Consider the following 27,246-nt stretch of genomic DNA (forward strand, 5'->3'; position numbering starts at 1 on the left):
GAGATCAGTTTTGTGCAGTTTAGAAAGAGAAGAAGAGTAATTCAACTTTTATTCACCACTTACTATGTACCAGAAAATTTACAGATGTTATGTTCATCTTTGCAAGCCAATGAAGCTTTAAAAAGTTTAAAACTTGCTCAGAATCACACTTCTGGTAATTGGAGATCAAGAGGTTGGAACTAACAGACCAGGGTTGTTTTAATTTTAATGTCCCAGAATCTAGGAATGTGTTATCCATGTGTTTTTTTTTTGTTGTTTGTTTTGTTTTTTTGTTTTCTTTTGAGACAGTCTCGCTCTGTCACCCAGGCTGGAGTGCAGTGGCGCAATCTCAGCTCACTGCAACCTTCGTCTCCCAGGTTCAAGCGATTCTCATACCTCAGTCCCCCAAGTAGCTGGGAGCACAGGTGTGTGCCATGACACCTTGCTACTTTTTGTATTTTTGGTTAAGACAGGGTTTCGTCTTGTTAGCCATGCTGGTCTCAAACTGCTGGCCTCAAGTGATCTGCTCACCTTGGCCTCCCAAAGTGCGGGGATTACAGGTGTGAGTCACCATGCCTGGCTGTGTTTTCCATGTGTTTTAATTTTTCATCATGTCCTGTAGATCCATCCATAGTCATAGATTCATGGAGCGAGGAGGACTGGAGATTATACAGCCCAACTTTCTTATTTTCAGCTCCAGAGTTCAAACTCTTATGCATCAATCTGTTTCTCAAAGACCACAATTTGACTGAAATAACTCTTCTTGATTAATAGTATAATTGCAAGGAAGTTTTGTTATTCTCTGAGTTACCTCAGTGCTCATAATTGTGGAATAGGTTATCACAGCTTCCCAAAAGAGTGTGTATGAGTGCATGTAAAATATTGGAAGTCACCTAGCCAGAAGGAGCTGGAGAGAGGGTGAGGGTGCCTTGAGAAGCAGTTCCAGAGGAGTCCAGTGAAATGCCCGAGGGAAGGACATTTGGGAGGAAGAAGACTCTGCCAGGGGTAACAACATCTTCTAGGAAAGGAAAATTATTGCTGCAATCCGCTTGGCGGTCTTCCAGTGAGAAATCTCTTTTGATTTATAAGCTGACACCACCAGGTAGTATTTTAGTGTGGGTGTAAGAAGCAAATGGGGGAAAATGTGTCTCTTTTGTGGGAAATATAAAAATATCTGTGCCAGAGAGTGGTTAGAATGACATAAAAGATGGAGAGGAGGATGGAAAATAATAAGTGGAAAATGGGGGTTTCATGAAGCGGATCTTGTTAGCTGGATCTCTGGAAGAAAGCAATGAAGAAAGAATTTGTCATTTCGCCCTTTCAAGTTTTCAGAATGGTCACCAACAAAATCAGCACCATGGCACCTCTGGCGTTTTTCATTCTTCATGGTCTTCCTAGAAGAGAGGGCTTGGAAGTGGTTCTGCTAAGAGTGGGGTGTTAACTTGGAAATCAGCTGATTGCATTTTCTTCACAGGTTCAGGCAACCTCCCAGAGACACAGATGCCCTTGGCATAAAGACTGACAACCCTACCTCCCAGGCCACCCAACACCCAGTCCCACATATGTATACGTGTTCTTTTCCAGGTTTGGGAACTTGGATGCCTGCCCTGGTAATAGGGTAACTCAAGTCTCTGCTTCCCTAGCTAACTGTGTGATCCTGGCAGCCAATAGACCTCTTTGAGCGTCAGTTTTCTCATCTGCAAAATGAGCGCTTTGAACCTGACGACTCCTTGGTGTCTTGTTTTGCAGGGTGACGCTTTCGACACTACCCAGTCCGGATGCTTCCCCATCCTGAAGATCCTGCGGGTCACCTGTGCACTCCTGCTAATCTCTGCCATTTGCCTTCTTACACCCTTTCCATCTCTTCCCGTGGAACATGGTAATCTGATTTCCAGATGGGCTAATGTCTCCTCCTAGCTGCAAGGCAGCGGCGCTTCTGGCGTTGGTTTCCGCACTAAACTTGGTGGTCTGATTTTAAAGGTTGGTTTTAAAGAAACTGTCTGGTTTTGTGTCCCCGAGTTACACCGCAGTGCTAAATGTTGGAGCGAGGCAATACCGGGAGAATCCTGAGAGCAGGCTTCACCCAGAGAGGGAGGGTGAGGGGAGGAGGGCGACGGAGAGAGGAGAGAGGGGGAATGGCAGTGGGGAGATAGGGACCGAGACCGGCGAGCGGGAGACGGGAGCGGAAACCACAGAGGTAGAGTCAGGGCCGATACTGAAGAAACGTGGCTGCGCAGGGAGGGGCTAATATCAGTATAAAGAGAGAAAGAGGGAACGCGGTGCAGTGACACCTAGCCTTGGAGGCAGCGGGAGCTCCGAGCCCACGGAGAGCGGGGGAGTTCCGCTTCCTCCCGCCCCAGCGGCCCCCGCCCCACCTGGGCGCAGGCTGCTGTCCCGGCTCCGAGGGTGCAGCGCGCCCCGGCGCAGCGCTAGTGCGCGGAGCTGGGCTCTGGCCCGACCTCGCCGCTCGGATTCGGGTGTCCTCAGGCTCCGCGCTCCTCCTCTCCTCCTCCAGATGGGACCGGCTCTCCTCTTTGCAAAGCCAGGCTCGCGGGGAGACGTGGTGAGCAGTAGCCAGCAGCTGGTGTGCCCTGGACGCCGCTGACCGCCGCGCGCCCGGAGCGGGTGTCCATATGAGTGCCTCTCCCAGCAGATCCAGGTAAGAACTTCCTGACCTTTCTGAGCCCCAGGAGGAACACGCCTGGATGCCGGGTGACAGTGAGGATCCCGGTGAAACTGGAGGCTGTGGAACCATTGGAGTGGGGGGTGGGGGTGCTGTTACTTCCGAATTTTCTTAGCGAAACATCAAAGTTACCTGAGGGCAAGGTAAAGCTATTAACATGGATTGTGGTCTGGCTGAGATGTCCAGCACCTGAGAGCTGGTGTCCCCAGGAAACCACTTTGTCTCTCCTTCATGAATTTCTGGAGGTGGCGGAACCGGCTTCCTTCTCCATTCAGTACTGAAGATGTGCACAGAACAGGTGGTGAGCACAGGGTTGGGCGTGGAGATTGCGTCTCCTTCTCTCTACCTTGCTGGCAATAGTTGAACTGGAAGCACTGGCTTCCCTCGCTCTGGGCAGTGCTGCCATCTCCCTGCCTGGCTGCCCCATCAGTCCTACACCTATTCTGCTTGCATGGTAGAAGTCCGAGATTTGGCAAAAAGACGAAGTGTACATCATGGGGGTTCCTTAGGGAGACTAGAGAAAGGCTCTACTTTTAATTTCTTCCAAGGGTGGACGTGAGAGGTTCCATCCAAGAAGAAACAGCATTACTCTTGTGGAGTAGATGAAGGAATGAGACGGTGTGGTCATTAGAATGAAGTTTTTAGAGCCCGAACAACTTGTTTGCGCCCATCAGCCAACCTCATGCCTGGAGAAACTTCATTCTTCAAAAAGTTCCTCAGCAGGATGCACAGGCGCCAAGGTCACCTGCACAAGCAGTTGCTTGTGTGGACCCAGGCTCTGGTTTCTGGTGGGCCTGGAGCAATTGTGAGGGACAACTCCACCCGAGGCCCAGTACTGAAGAGGGGGTAGGGTGAGAGGATTGTACATATCACGCATGCTTGGAAAATCTCTAGATTTCTTTTCCTCCTAGGAAATACTAATTTTTAAAAAGGCTTGTAAAAAAAATAATAAAATGTTTCATGACAGCAGCAGATGTAAAACTCCCACTACTCTGGGCGAGGACAAAGAAATTTGTGCAGGGGGCTGAGCTGTCTCCTCTGCCAGCGCCTACACGGGCACATCACCTTTTTGAAATACAAATAGTGTTTTTAGTGTTTTATGGAAGAGGAGCCCTCCTCCTGGGAACTTTTTAGAGGGATAGATCTCAGCTGGGGCTCTCTCTTGGAGTTCAGGAAACTGAATAGTAGAAACAGGTTGAAAAAGCTACATTTCTACACACTATCCCGAGGTCCCACTGTATCCCTAATCTGATATAGAAACTCACTGCGGAACAGTCATAGTCAAAGAGAGGCACTCATGATTCCTAGTATAAAACACACCTATCTCTCTCTTCTCTCTTTCATTTAATAATATTTAGGAAATCAGACAGAAAACTGTAGATATGTAACTCTTATTCCCTTTATTCAACTATGGCTTCCACCTTTGTTCCTGACTTGAAAATCATGTTTCTTGCTTGTACTGGATGTCCCTATCCATGTCACCTTCACTGCATCTCAGAGCTTTAGTTGCCTTTGACGGTGTACAGCGAGGTCTCCACTGTTTGCCTGAAGCCCCCTTCCTTTGGCGCATTTATTTGTAACTTGCTCAGGGAACTCATTCTCACCCTGCAATTTGGACGAAGAGTTCTGCTGGGTGTCACTGGTGTTCAAGAGACCCAGGATCTCACAAGGGCATGTGGCAGTTCTAGTTTTTTCCATCCATGCTCAAAAGCTGTTTAGTTTTGGATATTTGGTGCTGTGCTTTGATGATACTGTTGGAAAGAAACCATTTGAGCAACTGATCAATACCTAGCCAAACTGGGGTGCCAGTTTGACATTGTCACAAAAATTGAGTGCCCTATTTGATTGCCTGATGAGCTGTGTTCAATGATCATAGGCCTGGAAGGAAATCACATCTTTTTTTTCTTTTCTTTCTTTTTTTTTGAGACAGAGTTTCACTCTTGTTGCCCAGGCTGGATCGTGCAATGGCACGATCTTGGCTCACTATAACCTCCGCCTTCTGGTTTCAAGTGATTCTCCTGCCTCAGCCTCTCTAACAGCTGGGATTACAGGCACTTCTTACCATGCCTGGCTAATTTTTTGCATTTTTAGTAGAGACAGGATTTCACCATGTTGGCCAGGCTGGTCTCAAACTCCTGGACCGCGTGATCCACCTGCCTTGGCCTCCCAAAGTGTTGGGATTACAGGCGTGATCCACCGTGCCCGGCAGAAATCACATCTTTCTAAGGAGACGGCATTTGTCTCTGTCATCACCTTCCAGCCTTTGCTTTCCTACCATAGTAGTCATTTGATGTCCTTGTAGATTAGCTCACTGGTGACCCCTCTCAACACACACATCTGTGATATGTATGCTTGTCACTGAAATCAACAGCCCTAGGTCTGCAGCTGCACTCCAGAGTTGTTTCCACTGCGCTGCTCCCACTGTCTGCTGCTTTTACACAGGTGGCATGTAGTTTTCAGGGTTTGTGGCTTTGGGCTGCTGTTTACAATACTGTTAGGAATTATCACCCATTCTGCTTGCCATGCAGAAGGGGTCACTTTCTCTGGGGGTGTCTGCAGCAAGATACTCTTGCTGTTTTGGTTTTCATGAATCTTTCAGCTTGATCAAGATTTTTTCTTTCTCCCTCTCCTTCACCCTTTTGCACCTGTGGATTGGTGCATCAGGAAACACATTTCTTTTTCTGTCTAGGCATGGTCATTCTTCAAATGATAATAAAAACCTTCATTTCCTGATTTGATCCAGTTCCCCAATTACAAAGCAGAAACACTGCACATGTCTTCTAGCTGCAAGAGTTCCATATACCCTTTATTTCAGTGTATACAGACTCTGACTTGTAAGGTATACTCTAGTATCTGCTCTGCTTCAAAACTGGTGGGTCTGCACTGCACATCTGAATAATGAATGAACATTGCTAATAAGAGGCAGGAGGGGTGGAAACAGTGTTACTGAGAGAGAGAGAGAGAGAGAGAGAGAGAGAGAGAGAGAAAGTATATTTTAGGAAATGGATCGTAAATAGGCACATGGTCTTACGAGGGTTACCTTGATTTATTAAAGCCTCATTTGGTAGGTGTGAGAATAGAATTTATTAGATGTTGGACCACTGGCAGCAGACTCAAGTGCAGATCTATATGATATTTACGTACTTGTCTAGAATGGGTTGACATTGATGAATCTGTGACATAGTGGTCTATTAACCATCTTTTCTCTTAGGCTTTCCTTAAACCAACAAAAATGCTATCTTCAGAAAGTTGCTGGCAGTCCAAAATAGGGGAGAGGAATATCTCCAGTTGTTCATAAGCATCACAGGTGAAGAACCCATTCTAGGAATATTCCAGGTATATTGAATGAGCTAAAACTGAGTGTGAGCCATTGTGGCTTAAAGCAATCTGAATCCTTTGGTTTGAAACTAGGTCAAATAGTCAGACCTTTTTGAGATCCTAATGGGCATGAAGCAGGAAGTATCTTTCTCCTCCTTTCAGCACCCTCATGGGTTTTTGGTGCAACTCTGGAGCCTCTGGTAAAAGAGAAGTTTTTCCTTTCTGAGCCAGGCTTGCAACAGGGTTAATTTGGGGGTGGCTATAGGCTTCAGGGATTGGAATTGGAGAGTACAACTTGCATTTATTTTTTTAAAGCTTGATAAAAATAAAAATTGATTTATACAAAGCACAAGACCAGTGATGTACTACCTGCCTGCCCCCGCTCCCATCCCCATCCCATGAGTTGCTGAACTTAATGGATAGTAAACATATTTATCTAGATGAGGAAGTATAAAACAGCCATATTTGCAGCTCGTCTGCCATCCAATCTAATTGATCTCTCAAATCGCATCTTTCTAGATATGTTTCATGTCTGGGACTGGGGAAGGGCTAAGGGATAGGGGGAGAGGCGGAGATGAAAGAGAGCATTCCTAGAAAAGTTTGTGAGACCCAGTGGTCCTGCAGATTCAGGCTGCCCCGGAAGGCAAGGGCAGCCCTGGTGAGGGTGCCGGAAGCAAGGGAGAAGAACCAGTCCCTGGGAGAGAGAGAAAGAGAAATGACACATAGAAATGATGAGGGAGGGGAGGGTGGGGTGGTGGAGAGGGGAAGCAAGCCAAGGAGGAGGAGGGAGAGGAAACAGATGGAACAAGAGGAAGATGCAGTGAGCAAATGCAAGAAAAGGCCAAAGAGGGGAAAAGAGCAGAAGACAAGTGAAAGCAGCACCTTGCTTTCAGGTTTTTTCTCTCCCCGTTTCTCTCTGGCAGAGGGAGAATGCAAGCGAGCCAGCAGAACAGCGTGGTTTTTGTGCTTTGGAGGCTTCTCATTGAAGCTGTCAAGCCTCAACCCTTCACGGCAGCTCGTTCTATTTTTATATTTTGCAGAATGGAAATTAAACAAATGACCCTGTGATGGCATTTTCATGAAGATTTTATCCAGCACACCCACACAGCCAGTGCCAGGGTGGCTGAATATTTAGCATAATATTCTATTTAATCAGATAAGAAGGTATCCTTAAGAGAGTGGCAGACATGAAGCCTGGGCTTTGACAACTGCCTGTAAAGAATGACTTTGATGAGGGTGGGCAGAAGTCGGAAAGGAACCTTGTTCTTTGGCTTGGTTGAGCCTGTTAGCAGGAAGAATCCCAGTTAACTGAATTCTGGTGGAGCTTAGCATTTCCCCTCTCACACTCTCTCTCATATTCTTTTTTTTTTTTTTTTTTTTTTTTTGGCACTGGGTTTGATTCCAGACTTTGCGAGCCCTCATGGTTCAGTTCTCCTTGGAGATCTCATTGGCGGCTAAAAATGGCTCACTTTGGCTGAACTTGCCCTGAGTGGAAGCCTTGCTTAGAATTTGGGCACTCACTCTTTTTGTTGGCCTGGTTAGGGGAGCTGGTCTGCACTTTGCTGATGGGACAGTGCTTAGGCAGTCAGCATAATGATGCACATCTAGTACTTTGTGACAACCCAAAGCAGATGATATTTTATTGGTTTAGACATGAACTTACTTCCTTAAGTCCCAGAAGATTTAGTAGCAATTAAATGCATGCCCCTTTGCACATAACCATTCTTTTGAAGGAAAACAAAAACCAAAACCAACAATGCATGTTAAGGGGACCAATTAATCCGACATGGTTGGTTGGGTAGCTGTAAAAATGTGAGGCTGTTCGGAAGGCTTCTCACTGACAGGCACGTGCTTGTGTTAAACAGAGTATTTATGGGCTCTTTTTCCTTCTATATTGAAGGGTTATATAATCCCCCAGCTATTAACCTTTAAAATGCCGTTTTTACAAGTTCAGTACCTAGACTAGATAGCAATAAGGAGTGATGTTGAGTCAGTCTGACTTCAAAGGGAGTGATGTGTGGAACAGTTGGACTCAGAAAGGAGCACTTCTTCCTGCCTGCTAGCCTTGTAGTGGCTGATCTTTCCCTCTGAAATGAAACAGGCTTACTAGCCAGAGACTATTCCCTGCAGTGACTACAAAGAGGTATCTTCGTCTCTGACTCAGGGAGCGATTGAGAGCATCGGCATGAGCCATATGAGTGTGTGCTCAAAGACCTGAGGAAATGCAGGATTGACATTCCATTACGGGGAAGGCAGAAGCCACTTTCCTTTTCCTTCTCTAATCAGGCATCAGCATGCATTTTCTCTCACCCTTCTTTGTTCTTGCCTATCTGATTCAGGCAGTTCATCTGGCATAGCTTTGAAGCCAAGGAATGTTTTTATGCATATTGAGGAAGAAGATAAACTCAGGTCAGGACTTCCTTTACTACTGTCAGTTTCAGAATATGGCTTGCCAGGTCCAAGTCTTCATCTCTCAAGTCTCTCTGCTTAGCCGTGATCCAGGTTGAGTACTGTTTCACAGTCCCACAAGCTAAACATGACTGTCCCCATTGCTTCTTTGGCATACATTTTCCCCAGACTGCTGTACTTGGGCCCTGAATCTCTTCAGGCTCCAGTCTTTTAAAAAACAAATTTGCAAAATGAGTTTCTCAACTTGTTTGGAAGTAGAGAATTTATACAAAGTCTTTTTTTTTTTTTTTTTTTTTTGAGATGGAGTTTTGCTCTTGTTGCTCAGGCTAGAGTACAGTGGCTCCATCTCGGCTCACCACAACCTCCGCCTCCCAGATTCAAGCGATTCTCCTGCCTCTGCCTCCCGAGTAGCTGGGATTATAGGTGCCTGCCAACCTGCCTGGCTAATTTTCTATTTTTAGTAGAGACGGGTTTTCTTCATGTTGGTCAGGTTGGTCTCGAACTTCCGACCTCAGGAGATTCACCCACCTCGGTCTCCCAAAGTGTTGGGATTACAGGCATGAGCCACCACACCCGGGCTATACCACGTCTTTATCCAAAAGTTTTCATTTTCCTATTGAGGATGGCATGGTTAATCTTCTCACGAGTATGGCCAATAAATAAAAGCACCTTTGAACTCCTCATTATTCTTATTTTATTACTACTAAATTGTCATTTGTATCATGACTTAATGCTGACAGAGCTCTTCTGTTGCTTTATTTGTCATAAAAATATTTTGCATAAGGAATTATTATCACCCACGTTATAGTTGCAGAAACTGAAGCCTAGGGACAGGAGGGCTCAAATCACATTGACAGTAAGTGGCAAACCAATGTTCTATTTTTAAACATATGATTTTCCACATTATGCTTTCCTTATAGATTCTACCCTACATTTTCTTTCTTTCTTTCTTTCTTTTTCTTTTTTCTTTTTTTCTGACATAGAGTCTCACTCTGCTGCCCAGGCTGGAGTGCAGTGGTGTGATCTTGGCTCACTGCAACCTCTGTCTCCTGAGTTCAAGAGATTATCCTGCCTCGGTCTTCTCAGTAGTGGGGATTACAGACACATACCACCAAGCCTAGATGATTTTTATTTTTAGTAAAGACAGGGTTTTGCTATGTTGGTCAGGCTGGTCTCGAACTCTTGACCGCAGGTGATCCACCAGCCTCAGCCTCCCAAAGTGCTGGGATTATAGGTATGAGCCACTGTGCCCCACCTACCCTACATTTCAATGCCATCTTTTTCTCAAGACTTTTCCTATCACCTGTCATTAGTTCTGCACCTCTGCAGGTAGGAGTCTATAGGTACCTCCTTGCAGTTGATGTACAAGGGGATTCCCTAAAATATGGATACCGATGCAAATTGAATGAAAGGAATTTAGAACAGAGAAGTAGCCTATATCAATTTTCTTGAGACCCACTGAATTTCTTTTAGGTTTTGACACGTTACTCACTGCCAAGTTTTCTTGACATCTAAGTCAGAGAAAATGCTGAATCAAAATTGGCATTATACATGCTCCTTGTAATTATGATATCTCTCCTTTTTTTTTTTTTTTTTTTTTGTAGATTATCTTTAAAGGTGACTCCTGCCCCATAGCCTGCTCCAGCTGAACCAGTGTTTAAATAAATTTCTGTAAGGCACAGAAATTATAACAGAATTTGAGGGAGACTACCACTTCTAAAAGAGAGCAGAGGCAAGTCTTTTAGGATTTAAGCCTCTACGAATTGGCTTTTTGAAGTCTTTGTTCATCTTGGCTGGGGCTGTTCCCTCCATTTGAACTCAGTTGGCAGTAATCAATAGAAAATGCTAATTTCTGGTCCTGGCTTGTCTTTTCCTTGCAGGAGCTTCCTGCTATTTGTCTGAGAAAGTGCAAACCCAGGTAAAAAAGACAGTGCTGATGGCTTTATTTAGCAGTTAGATCAACCCAAGCTGAATGATATATTTTCGCTTGTCAAAAAGCAGGAACAAGTTAGCAGGAACAGTAGGGCTATTTTCTTAGAGTGTTGGCCCAACTGTGATGAAGCTAGAGGACTTATAAAATTAGGTTTAAAACATAATTTTACCTATTCCTTTTCTTTCTCCCAAAGTATCATTCTCAAGAAACCTGTATGCCCCATGGACCTGAGTGTATAATGCTAGTAATGGGTTTTGACTTTTCTGTCTGAAGCCTGGTATCTCTTAGCAACAGCCAGATTTAACTTAGGTATCAATGATGAAATGTGATCAAGTTTTGGAAACTGATCTTGAGAGAAGATGAAAGGCAGTACAAACAAGCATGAAATGGGAGAAAGAAGAACACAGACATTTGTACTTTTTATGGATTTTATTCCTCTGTGGGCAGTGGAAAGAAGTGCATTGATGGATTGGAATCTAGGTTTTTCAGAGCACTGGTGAAGTGCTCTTGTCTTCTAGGATATTCTTTTCCACTAGCGTATCTTATCTCTACCAGTTGTGGACAGGGTGTAATGTATTCTTACTCCAGTTTTATTCTGTTCTTGTTTATTTCTGTCATTTTCCCCCACATTATCCTTTTATATTCTTGCAACAAACACTTGTTAAATAAGAAACAAAGGGCCAGGTGTGGTGGTTCATGCCTGTAATCTCAGCACTTTGGGAGGCTAACGGGAGAGGATCGCTTGAGACCAGGAGTTCAAGACCAGCCTGGGCAACATAGTGAGACCCTTTCTCTACAAAAATAAAGAACTTAGCCAGGCATGGTGGCATGCACCTGTAGTCCTAGCTACTTGGGAGGCTGAGGTAGGAGGATCACTTGAGCCCAAGAGTTTGAGGTTGCAATGAGCCATGATTGTGCCACTGTGCTACAGCCAACAGAGCAAGACCCTGTCTCAAAAACAAAAACGAAACAAAACTAGAAACAAGGTAAGTCTTGGGGATACAGAGTTGAATAAGACATAATTCTTTCTTCATATAGCTCACAATCTAGTAAGGAAGATAAACAAGGCAGACGAGTCAGACACCTTGCTAATCACCGTGAAGAGGTAAGAACAAAGTGTCGGGTCAGGCGCGGTGGCTCAAGCCTGTAATCCCAGCACTTTGGGAGGCCGAGGCAGGTGGATCACGAGGTCAAGAGATCGAGACCATCCTGGTCAACACGGTGAAACCCCATCTCTACTAAAAATACAAAAAAAATTAGCTGGGCATGGTGGCGCACGCCTGTAATCCCAGCTACTCAGGAGGCTGAGGCAGGAGAATTGCCTGAACTCAGGAGGCGGAGGTAGCGGTGAGCCGAGATCGCACCATTGTACTCCAGCCTGGGTAACAAGAGCGAAACTCAGTCTCAAAAAAAAAAAAAAAAAAAAAAAAAAAGAACAAAGTGTCATAGGAACACCGAGTCCAGAGCAGTGAGCAGAACAGCCCAGCTGAATCTGAGAAGGCTTTTTCAGAAGAGGTTATATTTGAGCTGGTTCTAAAAGGTGAGTAGGCGTGATCCAGACGGAGAAGGGTGAAACTGTATTTCAGGCAGATGGGATAGCATGTGAAAAACATGGAGTCGTGAGGTACTTTACGTGTTCACGAAGAGTCATTTAGTCAGACTCTAACGCGTCTGCAATGAGGTCGGCATGTTGAGTCGGAGACTGCTTGTGAAGGTCCAGTTAGGCAGCTTGTAGCTGACTGAGGCAACACCATTTTTTTTTTTTAGCAGAGGGTAAGAAGAACAGATTAGTTTTTTAGGAATATAACTCTAGAAGCAGCGTGGAAGATGAATAGAAACAAGGACAATCCAAAGTTATGTCCGGATGCCATAAAGTGGGCTGCTGAGTGGTCCAGGCGAGACTTGACAGAGTTTAGACTCTGGCAAGAAAGATTGGAAAGTATCATCCAGATCTGAGAGTTAGTTTAAAGAATAGTCATAAAAATTTGGTAGCAGGTGGATGGTCAAGGCTGTGGGAAGAAATAGGAGAAGTCCTAGGCGGTATATCGTTCTAGCTTGATGTTATCTGAACTAGGTCAATGGCCATAACTAGAGATGAAGTATACTGAAAAGGCAGGATTGAAAGATAAGGTAAGGCTGCAACAGTGATTCACACCTGTAATTCCAGCACTTTGTGAGGCTAAGGCAGACAGATTGCTTGAGGCCAGGAGTTCAAGACCAACCTGGCAAACATGGTGAAAGCCCGTCTCTACAAAAAATACAAACAGTAGCTGGGTGTTGTGGTGTGCTCCTGTAATCCCAGCTACTTGGGAGGCTGATGCATGAGAATCACTTGAACCCAGGAGGTGGAGGTTACAGTGAGCCAGGATTGCACCACTGCACTCCAGCCCCCGTGAGCGACACAGCAAGATTCTGTCTCCAAAAAAAAAAAAAAGAAGAAGAAGGAGAAAGAAAGAAAAAAAAAGTAAGGTAATAAAATAAAAATTTGAGCATGATGAGGACTGGAGAGCAGCCATTGGAGTGAAGGTTTGGGGTTTCATTCATAGTCTTGGCAGAAATAGTGTCAATGAAGTACAGGGGAAGCATATGGGATAGGAGCAAGATAGAAACATTGTACAGAGCTTAAGACTTGAAGACAGCTGAGAGTTTGAGCTCCTTACAATTTATATTTGAAAGAAATAAAAGGAGATGGAATAACAACTTACAAAGGAAAGAAGAAAGAAAAATGAGTTTTCAAAAGAGGGAAATCAGGCTGGGTACAGTGACTCATACCTATAATCCCAGTACTTTGGGAAGCCAAGACAGGAGGGTCACTTGAGGCCAGAGTTTAAGACTAGCCTGGGCAACAAAGTGAGACCCTATATCTACAAAAATAAAAATAAAAAAGTTAGCTAGTTATGGTGGCACGCACCTGCCATCTCAGCTACTTGGGTGGCTGAAGTTGAGAGAATCACTTGAGCCCAGGAGGTTGAGGCTGCAGTGAGCTATCATTGCACCACTGTACTCCAGCATGGGGACAGAGAGAAATCCTGTCTCTAAAAAGAAAAGAAGAAATCACTTGAATATGTTTATCAGTAAATAAGAAATATATAGATAGGGAGAGGTCACAAATATAGAAAGAAGAAGAGACAGCTAAGAGAAATTTGAGAACTCAGAAGGTAACTGAATCTAGCAAAAAATAAGAACAAATCAACAAAGGAAACTGAGGGATTAAATTTGTAGAGAGAAGAACGAAAGAGAACCGATATTAATGGTTTGCCAAGCATTGGTGCTAGGTATTTTACATTTATCAATTTATTTAATTTTCATTAAAACTCTATAAGGTGTGGCCAGGCGCAGGCTAATGCCTGTCAACCCAGCAGTTTGGTTGGCCGAGGTGGGTGGATTGCTTGAGGCCAGGAGTTCATGACCAGCCTGGGCAACATGGTGAAACTAAAAATACAAAAATTACGAAAAATACAAAACTACTAAAAATACATCTCTGCTAAAAATTCAAAAATTTGCCAGGTGTGCCTGGTATGCTTCTGTCGTCCCAGCTACTTGGGAGGCTGAGGTGGGATGATCGCTTGAGCCAGGAGGCTGAGATTGCAATGAGCCGAGTTCCTGACACTGCTCTCCAGTCTGGGCACTCCAGCCTGAGCAACAGAGTGAGACCCTGTCTCAAAAAAAGAAAACAACAACAACAACAACAACAAAAAAAACCACCCATAAGGCGAAAGAAGGAATGCCCCTTTCTTGGAGAAAGTGGGAAAATAGCAAAGATGAGTCGTACTTTCAGAAGTGCAGATGTGAAGGATCCCTGGAAGTCACCTCAAGAGATTAACTTCTTGGCCAGGTGCAGTGGCTCACGCCTGTAATTCTAGCACCACTTTGGGAGGCTGAGGCAGGTGGATCGCTTGATGTCAGGAGTTCAAGACCAGCCTGGCCAACATGGTGAAACCCTGTCTCTACTAAAAATACAAAAATTAGCTGGGTGTGGTGCTGCATGCCTGTAGTCCTAGATACTAGGGAGGCTGAGGCAGGAGAATCACTTGAACCTGGGAGGTGGAGGTTGCAGTGAGCTGAGATCATGCCACTGCACTCTAGCTTGGGTGACAGAGCAAGACTCCATCTCAAAAAAAAAAAAAAAAAAAAAAAAAGATACCTCTTTTTTTGATATGGTTTTTGTTTTGAGTCAGTCTTGCTCTGTTGTCCAGGCTGGAGCACAGTGGTGCGATCTCGGCTCACTGTAGACTGCTTCCCAGGCTCAAGTGATTATCCTACCTCAGCCTCCCGAGTAGCTGGGACTGCTGGCACATGTGTCTCTGCTATACATACAAATAGCAAAAGAATACAGATATCTAGGGATTCTGTGAACAACCAAGATCATCCAAAAAGAGCTTTAGAAATCAGGGGGAAAAAATCTCTGCTGTGTTTTATCTGCCTGTTTATTTGTTTGCATTGATTACAGAGCACTGAAGCAAGGTTTTAAAATGTCCTTTCTTGGTCAGCCTGTTATCCTGCCTTACAGGTGGTTCTGTTCACTGTTATTACAGTAGGAGCTTAAATGTAATTACCCGGCACTTCAATTTACACTTCAAACACAATTACGCAGAAAACAATCTGTTAGAGTGTCCTAATGATCCAGATGTTACTTGGTTTTATGGTGAATTCTGGATAAGAAATACTAAAAATTAGGATCTCAGTTGACCTTTATGGATTAACCTTTATACGTTCCTGGCCATTTAGGAACCTAGACTTTTATCTCACTTAAACTTTTACAGATGAAGATAATGAAGCTGAGAAAACGGAAATCACTCATCCAGATTCAGAAAACTGTCTGGGAGTAGGTTTGAGACTAGCACCCCCATCTCCTGATACAGAATTTAGTGCTCTGCAGCAATCTGGGGAGGAGGTCCACCTCCACCCTCTAGTTGCTGGAGAAGGGGACTCTGAGGTGGTGTTGAATGGTGCTCTCATCTAGGGTTCAGCTTGTGTGGCAACGTGTAAAGTATTCTGGTTCTCCATTGGCCTTACAAGCTGATTATCTTGGAAAGTTTTTAATTGGTGCCCACCAAACCTTTCTCCTCCTTCCCTCATTTTCTGGTGGGTGTGTGTTTAAGGTGAAATAATTTGAGCAGGAAAATTTTGTCTTACCACCACATGTTTTAATATCATATGCATATGAATAGCAAATAAAAATTTATCTTTTGATTATTTATAATATGTCACTCTCTGTCAACAGGCAGGGATTTGTGTTAATAATTGAGAGCTCTCTGGCTGGGTGCAGTGGCTCATGCCTGTAATTTCAGCACTTTGGAAGGCTGAGTTGGGTAGATCACTTGAGACCAGGAGATCGAGACCAGCCTGGCCAACATGGCGAAACCCTGTCTCTACCAAAAGTACAAAAATTAGCCAGATGTGATGGCGCGTGCCTGTAATCCCAGCTACTCAAGAGGCTGAAGCATGAGAATCACTTGAGCCCCGGAGGCAGAGGTTGCAGTGAGCAAAGATCGCGCCACTGCAATTCAGCCTGGGCCACAGAGTGAGACTCTGTCTCAAAAATAAAATAAAATAAAGATAATAATAATAATTGAGAGCTTTCTTTCTAAAATATCACTGGTTTCTTATTAAACAGAGAGGCTAGAACTATGTCAAGCAGCAGTAAGGTTTACCTAGTCTTACAGCTGGAGGGCGCAGGGGTGTAGATGAGCTTTAGATAGCATGGGCACTTGTTTCTCTGATTGCCAGTCATCTGTTACCTGCCTTCTGATCTGCCAAGGTGTGGCACAGACTCTCTGTGATCTGCCCCAGAGAGGAAACTTAATCAGTGCTATTACAACTCTGGCGTTCCCTTTCAGAAAAGGTAGAAGTTCTTTCTCCCAAGTCACTGCTCAGGGCATCATCAGTCAGTTTGGTGGATTCGATGCGTATTAATACAGAAACAGGGACCAAGCAAATGTCCCTAACTCTGGGATTTTTGTCACTTTGCAGAAAAGGCATACTGGAAGAGGATAAAATATTCTTTGAAAAAGGAAATTTCCAAGGTAAGTCTCTTACATACTTAGGTAGGAGGAGGTTATTTGACTATGAACAAGAAATTGAATGGGAACCAATTAAATTGCTGTGAGAAAATTAAGGGAGTCCTCTAAGAAAGTGTAACCCCTCTGCCTCCCTAGAACACGAGTTAATAAATTATTCTGTGAAACCCTAAACAAAATCAGATAGACTCTCTTTGTTAGAACTTGAGATCCCCGAGCTTATCTATAAGGCATGTGTGGTCATTTTGGAGAATTGTTTTTTATTGGCTAATTATTTTGCTCTCCAATATTGCTTTCCCCAGGGAGAATCCCATCTGGACAAACTATCAGTTAACAGCCATGTAGTCATCCATGTTAATAGCTTTACTGAATAGCTATTCAGACATGCCAGCCGTGTAGAGAAATGTGAGATGTGGCAGGTGTTTTAATATATCAGTGGTATCTACGGTTTGATGATTTTCCTGGTCTGTTCAAATGCTATTAACTGCTTCCAAAATGTTATAAATGATGTGTTTGTAGTGTGGATTGTTTCTTTGTTATCCATATTAGTGTTTCTGTCTATTCTTAAATAACTCATCAAATACTTTCATGTTGTGTGTTTCATTCTCCCTTGCCCCAGTCAAACTGAGCCAAGTATTACGAGGTAGGCCATTTGGCTGTTGAGTCTTGGAGACAAAAAATGGTAATGCAAAATAAACATTACTACTTATAGCTCCCTTCCTCTCTATAATAAACCACTGTCTCTGTTGAACTTTTAGCTGCAACCACAGTCCAGAGTTTCAAGGAGCCATCTCTCAAATATGGCTCATTAAGGGGTATCATTAAGGTCCAGAGATTTCTAACCACAGATTTACTATCTTTGGAATAAATGCCTGAGAGCAGCCTAACTGATGTCTAACGCAGGAAGGGCAAGTTATAAACAACCTTCGCATCCTTGAGATCACTGACCCTACAGGCATTATAGCCTTCGAGTTTTATTCTGATAACAGCTTCCTGGTGTACTTGTTTGCTATTTGGTTAAATTATTGCAAAGCAATAGACAGCGACCCTCTGCTTTTATTTCTAGCTCACTTCAGGGTAGGGTTAATGGGCTTTCACCCTGGGCTGAGTGCTTGGGTTATGCAATGACAGATACGGGAGAAGCAATCCTAGGAATGAGCTATATTAAAACATAATCTAAGGTCTGGTGCTGCATTGCCATGAGCCAGGGACAGGATGGCATCTGTCTTCCCCAATGTCACAAAGAGCAAAGTAGTCACAAAATTTCAACAAAGGATGTTCATTTGACTTTGGTGTTAATTCAGGTCTGATCTATTAATATCTTGGAAGTAACATGATCTTCACCATCCTTATCATCATTGTCACTAATCATCTTTTACTTATTTTTCTTATTAGCAATATTTTATTGAAACTTTTATTATATGCCAAACACTTCGCTAAGCATAGGACCTTCATGATCTCACATAACTGACAACACTTCGTAAGTCAGTATTACTAATTTCCCAATTTTAGGGATGAGGAAACTGGGATTTGGGAGACTAAAGGACTTTCTTAAGGTTATTTTTACTGGTGTGCACATCTGGGGTTCAAATCTAGGTCTGATTTCAGAGCCTGGGCTTTTTACACAACTATATTACACGAAACAAATCAGCCAGCATGGTGGTTCATACCTGTTAATCCCAGCTGCTCAGGAGGCTGAGGCAGAAGGATCCCTTGAGGCCAGGAGTCTGAGACCAGCTTGGGCAACATAGCAACAGCTGGTTTCTATTTAAAAAAAAGAAAGAAATGAGCAAGCAAAGAACGATTTATCAGGCCTCTCCTCTTTGTAGAGGAGATAATGCTATATTAGATATATGGGGTTGGGGTACAAAAAAGCATAAGTTACTTTGCATCCCAAAATGGCTTTAAGTGTTATTGGCCAAGAAGTCACTTAAAAGATAATTAACAATAGACTAGATGCCAAATATGTGGAACATAGTAAATATTACACCAGTAAAGAGCAGGTCTTAGAGAAGGTGAGAGTCACACTGGGCCTTGAACAGTGGGCAAGGTTTACATAAATGAGAAACACATTTCATGCCAGAGAGGAGATTTGAGGAAGTACAAGGGATGTTATGTTGTTGAAAGTTGGAGAATGATGGGAATGGGGTAGATGAAGAGTCAGTTACCCAGCAATGAAGTTTTCGTGTACTTATCTATTTGGGCCGCAGGTATTACTGCGTGCCTGCTATCTAAAGTTGTTTCTAGGGAAAGAACAAGAGAAAAGGGTGAAAAGTAGATTTTTTTTTTTTTTTTCAGAGTTGTCTTGGCTGGCCTGCCACAGACAAGCATTTTGGGAATTAGTATTTGGTCAGCAGTCTCTTCTCTTAACGTCGTAGTTACACACACTTGCTGCAGTATGTCCTGGCTCCAACTTCCCTGGCCAATATGTCAGAAGGAAAGAGACCAGCTTTGGCAGATCAATCTTACTGATTTACTTCTAAAGTTGAAAAAAAAATCAAAGCAATATAGCAGTGTTACAAAAATGTTTAAAAGAAACGGAGAATCACCCACAGTTCTACCTTCTTAATATAACTAAGTTTTCTAATCTTTTATTGTTTTTAGTATGGAAATAATGCCTTTTTTAGAAGCTTCTAATCAGATGGTGTGTATAATTTTGCATCCTGCCTTATTTACAGAGTTAGAACTCATGAAAATGTGTTGAGTAAATGAACACTGATGCATAGTGTTTACAGGAACTGAGTGTACTACCTCTTCCCTGGTGTTAATATAAATTGTTTTGAATGTTCTCTATTTAAATGGAGATGGGGTCAGTGAAGGTTTTCAGGCATCCCACTTTTAAGGTGTGGCTTTTGAATTCTGATACAGGCAATAGGAATTATGTTAGCATAGATTCAGGAGACTTGAGAATTGGAATCTTGATGGGCGGGAGCAAGAGGAGCATCACTTTAGTTCCATGGACATGATTCTCTTTTTTGCTTTTAATTGCCCAAATCTTGCCCCTTTGTCTGGCATCTGGTCAGGGAACGAGGATGTTCTCAGATAAGGGAAATGGGAGAACTTGGACCAACTCCTTGGAATGTGAGTTTTTCCTCCCACGGGGGTTATGTCTGTGTTGCCTTTCTTGCTCACTCTGTGATCCAAGCAGTTGCTGTGTTTTAGAATTGCCATGGGTTTTTGGAAAGTTCAGTAACTGCTAGTTAACTAAAGTAACAGGTGTGAAATTAGTTCTGTGGTTCAGTTCTGCCAATCTTAAACCCATAAAAAGTACACAGAGTTTCATGTTATCAATCAGCAGGATCCTTCTCTCTCCCATCCATTTTTGCCTGCATGAATAATCTCCAAGAACTACTCTAAAAGAACACAAGTGTCGACATTGACAAACAAATCATACCTCCCTTTAAACATTCCTTCTCTCAGCTCCTGAATTCTTCTGACAGTCTAAAAAATTGATCCAATAAGACAGTATTATTGCATTTCCTTTAGATGGATTTATTCTGGGAGCATCTCCTCTGTCTTGTCTGTATACCTCGCACTGAGATGATAGCTGTTATAAAAATCCAAAGATAAATGCTTAAAAACATCAGCAACCAAATTAATTCAGGAATTTATCTCACTCATGTGAACTTAATGATCATCCTTGTGTTTGATGAGATGTTCTGGGTGGATAAGCATCGGATTAAAGAGATCAAGATGTGTGCTGGGTGCAGGAAAAAGAAAAGCTCCCTTGGAGGAACAGAGTCGAGCAGTTGTCAGAGGATGATATCTCAGTAGTAATACCACCAAGGAAGACAAGGGGTCTGTGATGCACAGGAAGCTGGCCTCAGGCCTCATGAATATAAAAAACAGCAGATGAGGAGACAAGAAGGCTGATGGAAGGGAAGCGGTGGCTCATCGTGCTCTAGTTATCTGCTGCTTGGTTTTTGTTTGTTTGCTTTTTGTTTTTTTAAGACAGAGTCTTGCTCTGTCGCCAGGCTGAAGTGCACTGGCACCATCTCAGCTCACTGCACCTCCGCCTCCCGGGTTCAGGTGATTCTCTTGCCTCAGTCCCGAAGTAGCTGAGACTACGGGCGTGCACCACCATGCCCAGCTAATTTATGTATTTTTAGTAGAGATGGGGTTTCACCATGTTGGCAAGGATGGTCTCAATCCCTTGACCTCATGATCTACCTGCCTCGGCTTCGCAAAGTGCTGGGATTACAGGCATGAGCCACCGCACCCGGCCTGTTGCTTGTTTTTATTGAGCACCCAAGGTGACAAATCTCTGCACTAGATGTGCTCCCTGACCTCTTCCTACAAGTATCTTTCAGAAGAGTTGGAAGATAATATACACTTAGAAGATCCAGTGGATCTCCATTTGTTATTCTCCCAGTGGAAGACCCTGAACTAGGAACCTGAGGAGAAAAGTGAGCCATCTAAAGAAAAGACTTGCAAAAGATCTCAAACTCAAATGAAATGAATTGCCTTCTACCACCATGTGCTTCCAGCTGAAAAGTGGTCATGTGTGTGTGTGGCAGGGGCTCTGCCACCTTCTGTGTGGCTCCTCTGTGTTTTAGACTGAGTATGGAAAGGCACTCAGCACACAACAAACCCTCAGTGTTTTTTCTGTTCTTTTTTTTCCCTTTTAGTAGGCATAAAGTCAAGGACCCATGTGTTGTAGTGGTCAAACACTGGACTTGGTATCGGTTATCAAAGCTATGGTTAATACCACATTTTATTTATCCAACCATCAGCTTATAGACATTTGGGTTATTTTTACTATTACGTGTTTTCTCAGGGAGGTAGTTGGAGGTGCTGTCTTTTTCGTTTAATTCTGAAGATGCTGAGGCGTGAAGACATTGATTAACTTGCCAAGATGGTGGAATTAGTAAGAGGAAGACCTGCATTGGCACCCAGGTTCATCTGACTTCAAAACCGGTGGTTTTTTTTACTGCCTATGGCAATCTGTCTCCCAGAAACTGGAACAACTAGTTTTAATTCCCAACTCTGTTACTCCCTAGCTGAGTATTTCATCTCTCTGGCCCTCAGTCTGTCAAACGGAGGGGTTGTGTTAGGTGTTTTCTAATGTTCCTACTGGTTCTCAAGTTCTGTGCACTGACTAATGCTTAGTTTTAAGTAGGATTTTCATGAGTATAATCTCAAGCAGTCTGCATTGTATGGGGAAATGGTAGGAGAAATTCTTTGATTACTATCTATTGAGTGCCTCCCAAGGATATAGCAGAGACTGAAACTGTCATGGTTTAGCCTTTGCAAAACCAGTGAAGCAGGGAAAACAGACACTGAATATTTTACAAGGGTTGAGTGTTATGCAGAAAGATTACAGCATATGTAGGTACTTCTGAGGGTAATTCATGTGAACCTGGTTCAGTCCATTCAGTAAACATCTGCATGTATCCCAGACCAAGTGAGCAGCAATATTTACTTTATTTTCATTAATTTTTAAATCGTTTTTCTGTTTAGACTCTTCTCATGCACAAGAACAATAGGATTTAACATTGAAATGTAACTGGTGCAGTAGGCCACCTGTGCTCTGTCTTCTCTCATTCTTTTCTTTTTTAAGGCTTCTTACATAACCACAGTTTTGATAGGAGTTGGCAGGACATGTGGAATTGTACAGTGTCAGTCTACAGAGGAACAAGGGAAGATGGAGATAAGAAGTTAAAGTTAGAGGAATGGAATGAGGTAAAAATAATGAGTTATACCTTAGAGATGTCTCCCAAATTCTCACTTACTGCAGCAGGAACTATAGAGTAGAAGGGAGAGAATAAAAGAACTGCCGATTCATAGTCTCTCTGATTTGAAAAGGACCCAGTGTGACATGTGATCCAACATCATCTAATTATTTAAATTGCATCTGCAATATCTCAGTAAGACTTTCAGTTTGAATGCTTTCATTGAAGGATAATGCCTACCCCACAAGGCAGGCCATTGGATTGTAGGACAAACTCAGTCTGTGAAGAGAGACAATTCTTTCTGCTGAGATAACTTAAAAAAAAACACATGTTTTTAAGTCCTTGAGGAATCGCCACACTGTCTTCCACAATGGTTGAATTAATTTACATTCCCACCAACAGTGTAAAAGTGTTCCTATTTCTCCACATCCTCTCCAGCATCTGTTGTTTCCCGATTTTTTAATGATCGCCATTCTAACTGGTGTGAGATGGTATCTCAATGTGGTTTTGATTTGCATTTCTCTGATGACCAGTGATGATGAGCATTTTTTCATATGTTTGTTGGCCTCCTGTATGTCTTCTTTTGTAAAGTATCTGTTCATATCCTTTGCCCATTTTTGAATGGGCTTGTTTGTTTTTTTCTTGTAGATCTGCTTTAGTTCTTTGTAAATTCTGGATATCAGCCCCTTGTCAGATGGGTAGACTGCAAAAATTTACACTGGGGTCTGTTGGGGGGAAATGGGGGAGGGGCGGGGGGTGGGGAGGTGGGAAGAGATAGCATGGGGAGAAATGACAGATACAGGTGAGGGGACGGAAGGCAGCAAAGCACACTGCCATGTGTGTACCTATGCAACAATCTTGCATGTTCATCACATGTACCCCAAAACCTAAAATGCAATAAAAAAAAACAAAAACAAAAACAAAACAAAACACATGTATCATCTAGTTTTAATTCTGCCCTTCTGTATTCTTTCACTTAATGTTTACAAAGTTTGTCCATGTTGTAGCATTTATCACCACTTCATTCTTGTTTATTGCTGAATAATATTTCATTGTATGGTTAATATCACCTTTTATTTATCCAACCATCAGCTCATACACATTTGGGTTATTTTTACTTTTCAGCTATTATGAGTAATGTGCCTCTGAATATTAATGCATACATTGTAGTGTGGACATATGTTTTAATTTCTCTGGGATATACATCTGGAACTGAATTTACTGGGTAATATAGTAACTGTTTGTTAAGCACTTTGAGTGACCATCAGACTCTTTTCCAAAGGATTGCATTATTTTACATTCAGTGTAAGTATACTGCACGTATATATGAGGGTTCCAACTTCTCCATCTCTTTACCAGCACTTGTTATCATCTGTCTTTTACATTATAACCAGCCTAGTGGCCATGAAGTGCTATCTATTGCGGTTTTGATTTGCATTTCCCTGCTGGTTAATGATGTTCAGTATTTTTATTTATTTTTTATTTTTTCCAGATGTTCAGTATTTTTAAATGTACTTATTGACCATTTGTATCTATTCTTTGGAGAAATGTTTATTTAGATCCTTTGCCCAACTTTAAATTTTTTTATTATTTTATTGTTGAGTTATAGTTCTTTGTATATTCTAGACACAAGCCTCTTATCAGATATATGATTTGCAAAACTTTTCTCCAATTCATCAGGTTGTCTTTTCATTTATTGATGGTATCCTTTGAAGCAGGAAACCTTTTAATTTTGATGATGTCCAGTTCACTCATCTCTTATTGCTTGTCCTTTTGGTGTCATAGCTAAGAAACCATTGCCTAATCCAAGGTTACAAAGATTTATGCCAATGCTTCTGAGAGTTTTATAGTTTTAGCTCTTGCATTTAGGTCTTTGATCCTCATGATCTAGTTTTAAAAATCAAGTTGTATGACATTTAAAACTCAGATACTCAGTCCTCATTCAAACTTCATCTGAAATCAAGATTAGGGGAAAAAGAGTTTAGCAGAGTCCTTCCTTGCAAGTGACTCAAAAGGTTGCAGTTTTATAAGACAAAGACATACTAGACATCTCCAGAGACTTTATTATGACTTTAAGGCTTGAGTTTTGAGGCGTTCAAACCTGGAAATATGGTTGATAGACTGATGGACTCTTCGTAGTTGATCTAAGGTGATAAAAGGGAATAGGAGGCTGCTGCCCACCGCTGTTTCAACACGGCCAGCAGCTCTGCTCTCTGCCTCCTGTGTCCTTCCTCCTTTGGATCTCTTCTAGTGAGATCCTTTCAGGTGATTTTTGGTCCCCTCTTGTCCATGTAGTTACTTACACATGCTAGTGCACCACCCCACATAAAGCCCCCAGAGCCTCATGTATGCCTGTCCACCCCATCTCCCTCCTGATTCTGGGATTGGAGACAGTTTGATTTTTTTTGTGTATCAGGATGACCATCTCTGTTTCTTCCCACATGAGCCCCCACTCCCTTGTCTACCTGTCTTCCTTGGAGCTAATTCATACATACCTCAGGGTGCTTCTTATTTTTCATGTTTTTTCTCTTTCTATAGATAGAACTTATAAAGTTTCCATGGAAACCCCTGATCAGTAGTAGGGGACTCTCGAATAGAGGTGAGATGCACAAGCTTTGCTCATTTCTGAGGGGCTCTGAAAGTGTCTCCGTCACTCTTCCCCCAACTCCTTCTCCAGCTCTTCCTGGGGCAGCTCTTGGGTCTGTCTCTATAAGATGCTTCAGGAGCCCCCAGAACTTTGTCTTAGCAGTGAACAGATCGTGGTGATGATGGCCCTGAGCATCAGGGCTCTAGGAGGAGGCTGCTGCTGGGTAGTTTGTTTGGCAGCTGCAGAAAAGCTCCAGTCTGGTGTGTTTCACAGGAAAAGGGCAGTGCTTAATGGCAATCCAATTCTCCCTATTGCGTCATGAGGCAAGTCTTGGTTAGGAGAGTTGGGTCCCAGATCACCGTCATTGTCTTCCTCCTATTAAACGGAGATGGAAAGGCCTTCTGGAGGCAAAGGCATGGCTGTGACAAGCACCAGAAAACCTTTCCATCTCTACCTGGCTGAGATTCTTGTATGCCAGGTCTTTATATGAATGGCAGGTCTTAGGCATGAATATAAGCAAATTAACGTTCTGAAACTGGAAGGGATTCAGAGCCCAGAGGTTCTAATATATGGGTTGAAGTTTCCTGGGGGACTGCGGAGTTAGAGCAAAGGCTCTCAGAGGCCATGTGTTTACTGAATGCTGCGTGGGGAGCCCATACATCAACATGGCCATTATCTCTGGAAACTATGCTGTTTTTTTATGATAAAAATTAACTCCATACTTAAAAACACTGAAAACTACTGATTTATTGTGGACCTATTACTTTACACATGAAATAAACAGGGCTCAGACAGAAAGAGTGAGGTGGTGACTAGCCTGAAGTTGCCCAGCTAGGACTGGAGGCTTGGGGTGAGTAAGTTTTGGTGGCAGCACCCACTGCTCTGTTCACCCACACTGTGGAAAGTGCTGTACTGGGCAGAGGAGGCCTCCTCTGACCAGCGAGTGCCTACTCCTGTAGCTCAGAGCCTGAGATAAAAAGCTGTACAATAAAAGTGAAACTGAGGTGGTTTCATCTTCCCAGAATAAGTGAATGATATCAGCAGAAAAACTAGGGGATTTTTCTGGGGACTGGGGAGAAGGGAGAACAAAGCAGCAGCAGTTCTGAGGGTACTGATTTCATTCATTATCCTTTTGAAAAGTAAATTAATATTTTAAATTAGATTCCTAATCACAGAGTGTGAATCATAATAGAAGTATTGGCTGGCTTCCCTTTCAAGACCAGAGCTGGGAAGGGGAAGAGCTTTGAACCTGAGCCTAATTGTGGCTTCAGATCTGGTACGTTTCTCTCCACTTCTGAACCTAGGTCAGTCAAATCCAGAACTTGTTTTTTTTAGGGGATTTCAGAGGAGTTGAGAAGACTAAGGTCCATCCTTAAGCATCATTGATTTTTAGATTATCTTGGCTCTGAGGTTTAAGCTGGCATTGAACTCCCAGGTTCAGCTTTGAACTCTCTTATATTGTGAAAACTGCCTCAGTGTTTCCATTCTGAAGGCCTTGCAGTTGCTTGATTTGCATATAAGAGTGTGATATTTAAGTGTGTGGGAAAGTGGATACATGTGGGTGACTATGTTATGCATTTATGAAAAGGCATCCAGGAATATAGGTGATCATGTGGCTTGTCAGGACTTGGCAGGATGCAGATGGCACATTCGAATAAGGTAATGGGAGGAATTTAAGAAAGGGACTCACTTTAAAGGTGTGGGTGAAGTCAAGGGACATCAGCAAAGGGTAAATGAAGCAAAGGATAAATGATGTAAGAGAGGTCACCTGACCTGAGCTGTGACCTTGGGTGCAGAGATGCAGTCAATCCACAGGGAAGTAGCAAGGGAGAAGCTGAGGGACAAGTCCCTGTCCCAATTCTCCTGCCCTCCTGTCTCCAGCCAGTGCCTCCTTGGCAGGACCCAAACAGAAGTCAGAGGGCAAAAGAACTGGTCATTGTTCTCAGAAGGGCCAGCCTCCTGGGTCACAGAGCAAGGTGGGGTTGGGGGCTGTGGAGAAAGATGCGGGGATCTACTCTACACATGGAGAGTGGGTCCAAAGTTGAATGTGTAATGGTAGGTCAGGTAAGATCTTATCGTGAGAACACTCAGGCATTAACTGGGGCTCACCTGGACTTGAACTTGAAGAGTGTTTCCTACTTCAGAGTCTTGCTCTCTCTCTCTCTCTCTCTCTCTCTCTCTCTCTCTCTCTCTCTCTCTCTCTCATTTCACCTATTCTGTTTCTTTCTCCCTGTGATAGGGAGGAACCTTGTTTTCAATGTGTGGCATCTTGATTAAATGGAAAGCACATGGGCCATGGAGCTAAATCATATGAGCTTGAAATTCTAGCTCTGCCGTTTACTGAATGTGAGCCTTGGGCTAGTTACTAACCTTGCGAGTTCCAGTTTCCTCCTCTGTAAAATGTTGGTAATGTTAAACTCCTTGCAAGGTTGATATGAGAATTACAACTATATATCTTTATGTGCGTCGGTATCTTTATCTCCCAGGATAGTGGTTAGTTCATGTTAAGTGTTTAATAAACACTGGCTATTTTTCTAGTGTCCACCACCTGGGCTCTGGGTCACACCGACCCATTTTCTCTTATACTTTGCTTCATGAATTCTTTTTTCTTTCCTAAATTATTTATCTTTTGCTCTCTAGTGGGT

General features: G+C 43.0%; 1 protein-coding gene across 3 annotated transcripts in view; it reads left to right on the plus strand.

Annotated features, from left to right (window-relative positions):
• Nucleotides 1-2,318: 2,318 nt before the first annotated feature.
• The window catches only part of GRAMD1B (GRAM domain containing 1B), a 269,620-nt gene continuing 244,692 nt past the window's right edge, over nt 2,319-27,246 (plus strand). The window contains exon 1 of one of the 3 annotated variants that reach the window (XM_074400747.1): nt 2,319-2,638. Coding sequence is in view for 1 of the 3 variants with exons in the window: in XM_074400755.1 (XP_074256856.1) it covers nt 2,613-2,638 (26 nt within the window). In the remaining 2 variants the exon portion in view is untranslated. Of the gene's footprint in view, nt 2,639-16,332; nt 16,349-27,246 lie in introns of those variants that run through there. The other 2 variants (XM_074400755.1, XM_074400748.1) reach the window with 2 other exon arrangements.

The sequence above is a fragment of the Saimiri boliviensis genome, chromosome 6 (genome assembly GCF_048565385.1).
Source record: "Saimiri boliviensis isolate mSaiBol1 chromosome 6, mSaiBol1.pri, whole genome shotgun sequence".
Lineage (NCBI taxonomy): Eukaryota > Metazoa > Chordata > Mammalia > Primates > Cebidae > Saimiri > Saimiri boliviensis.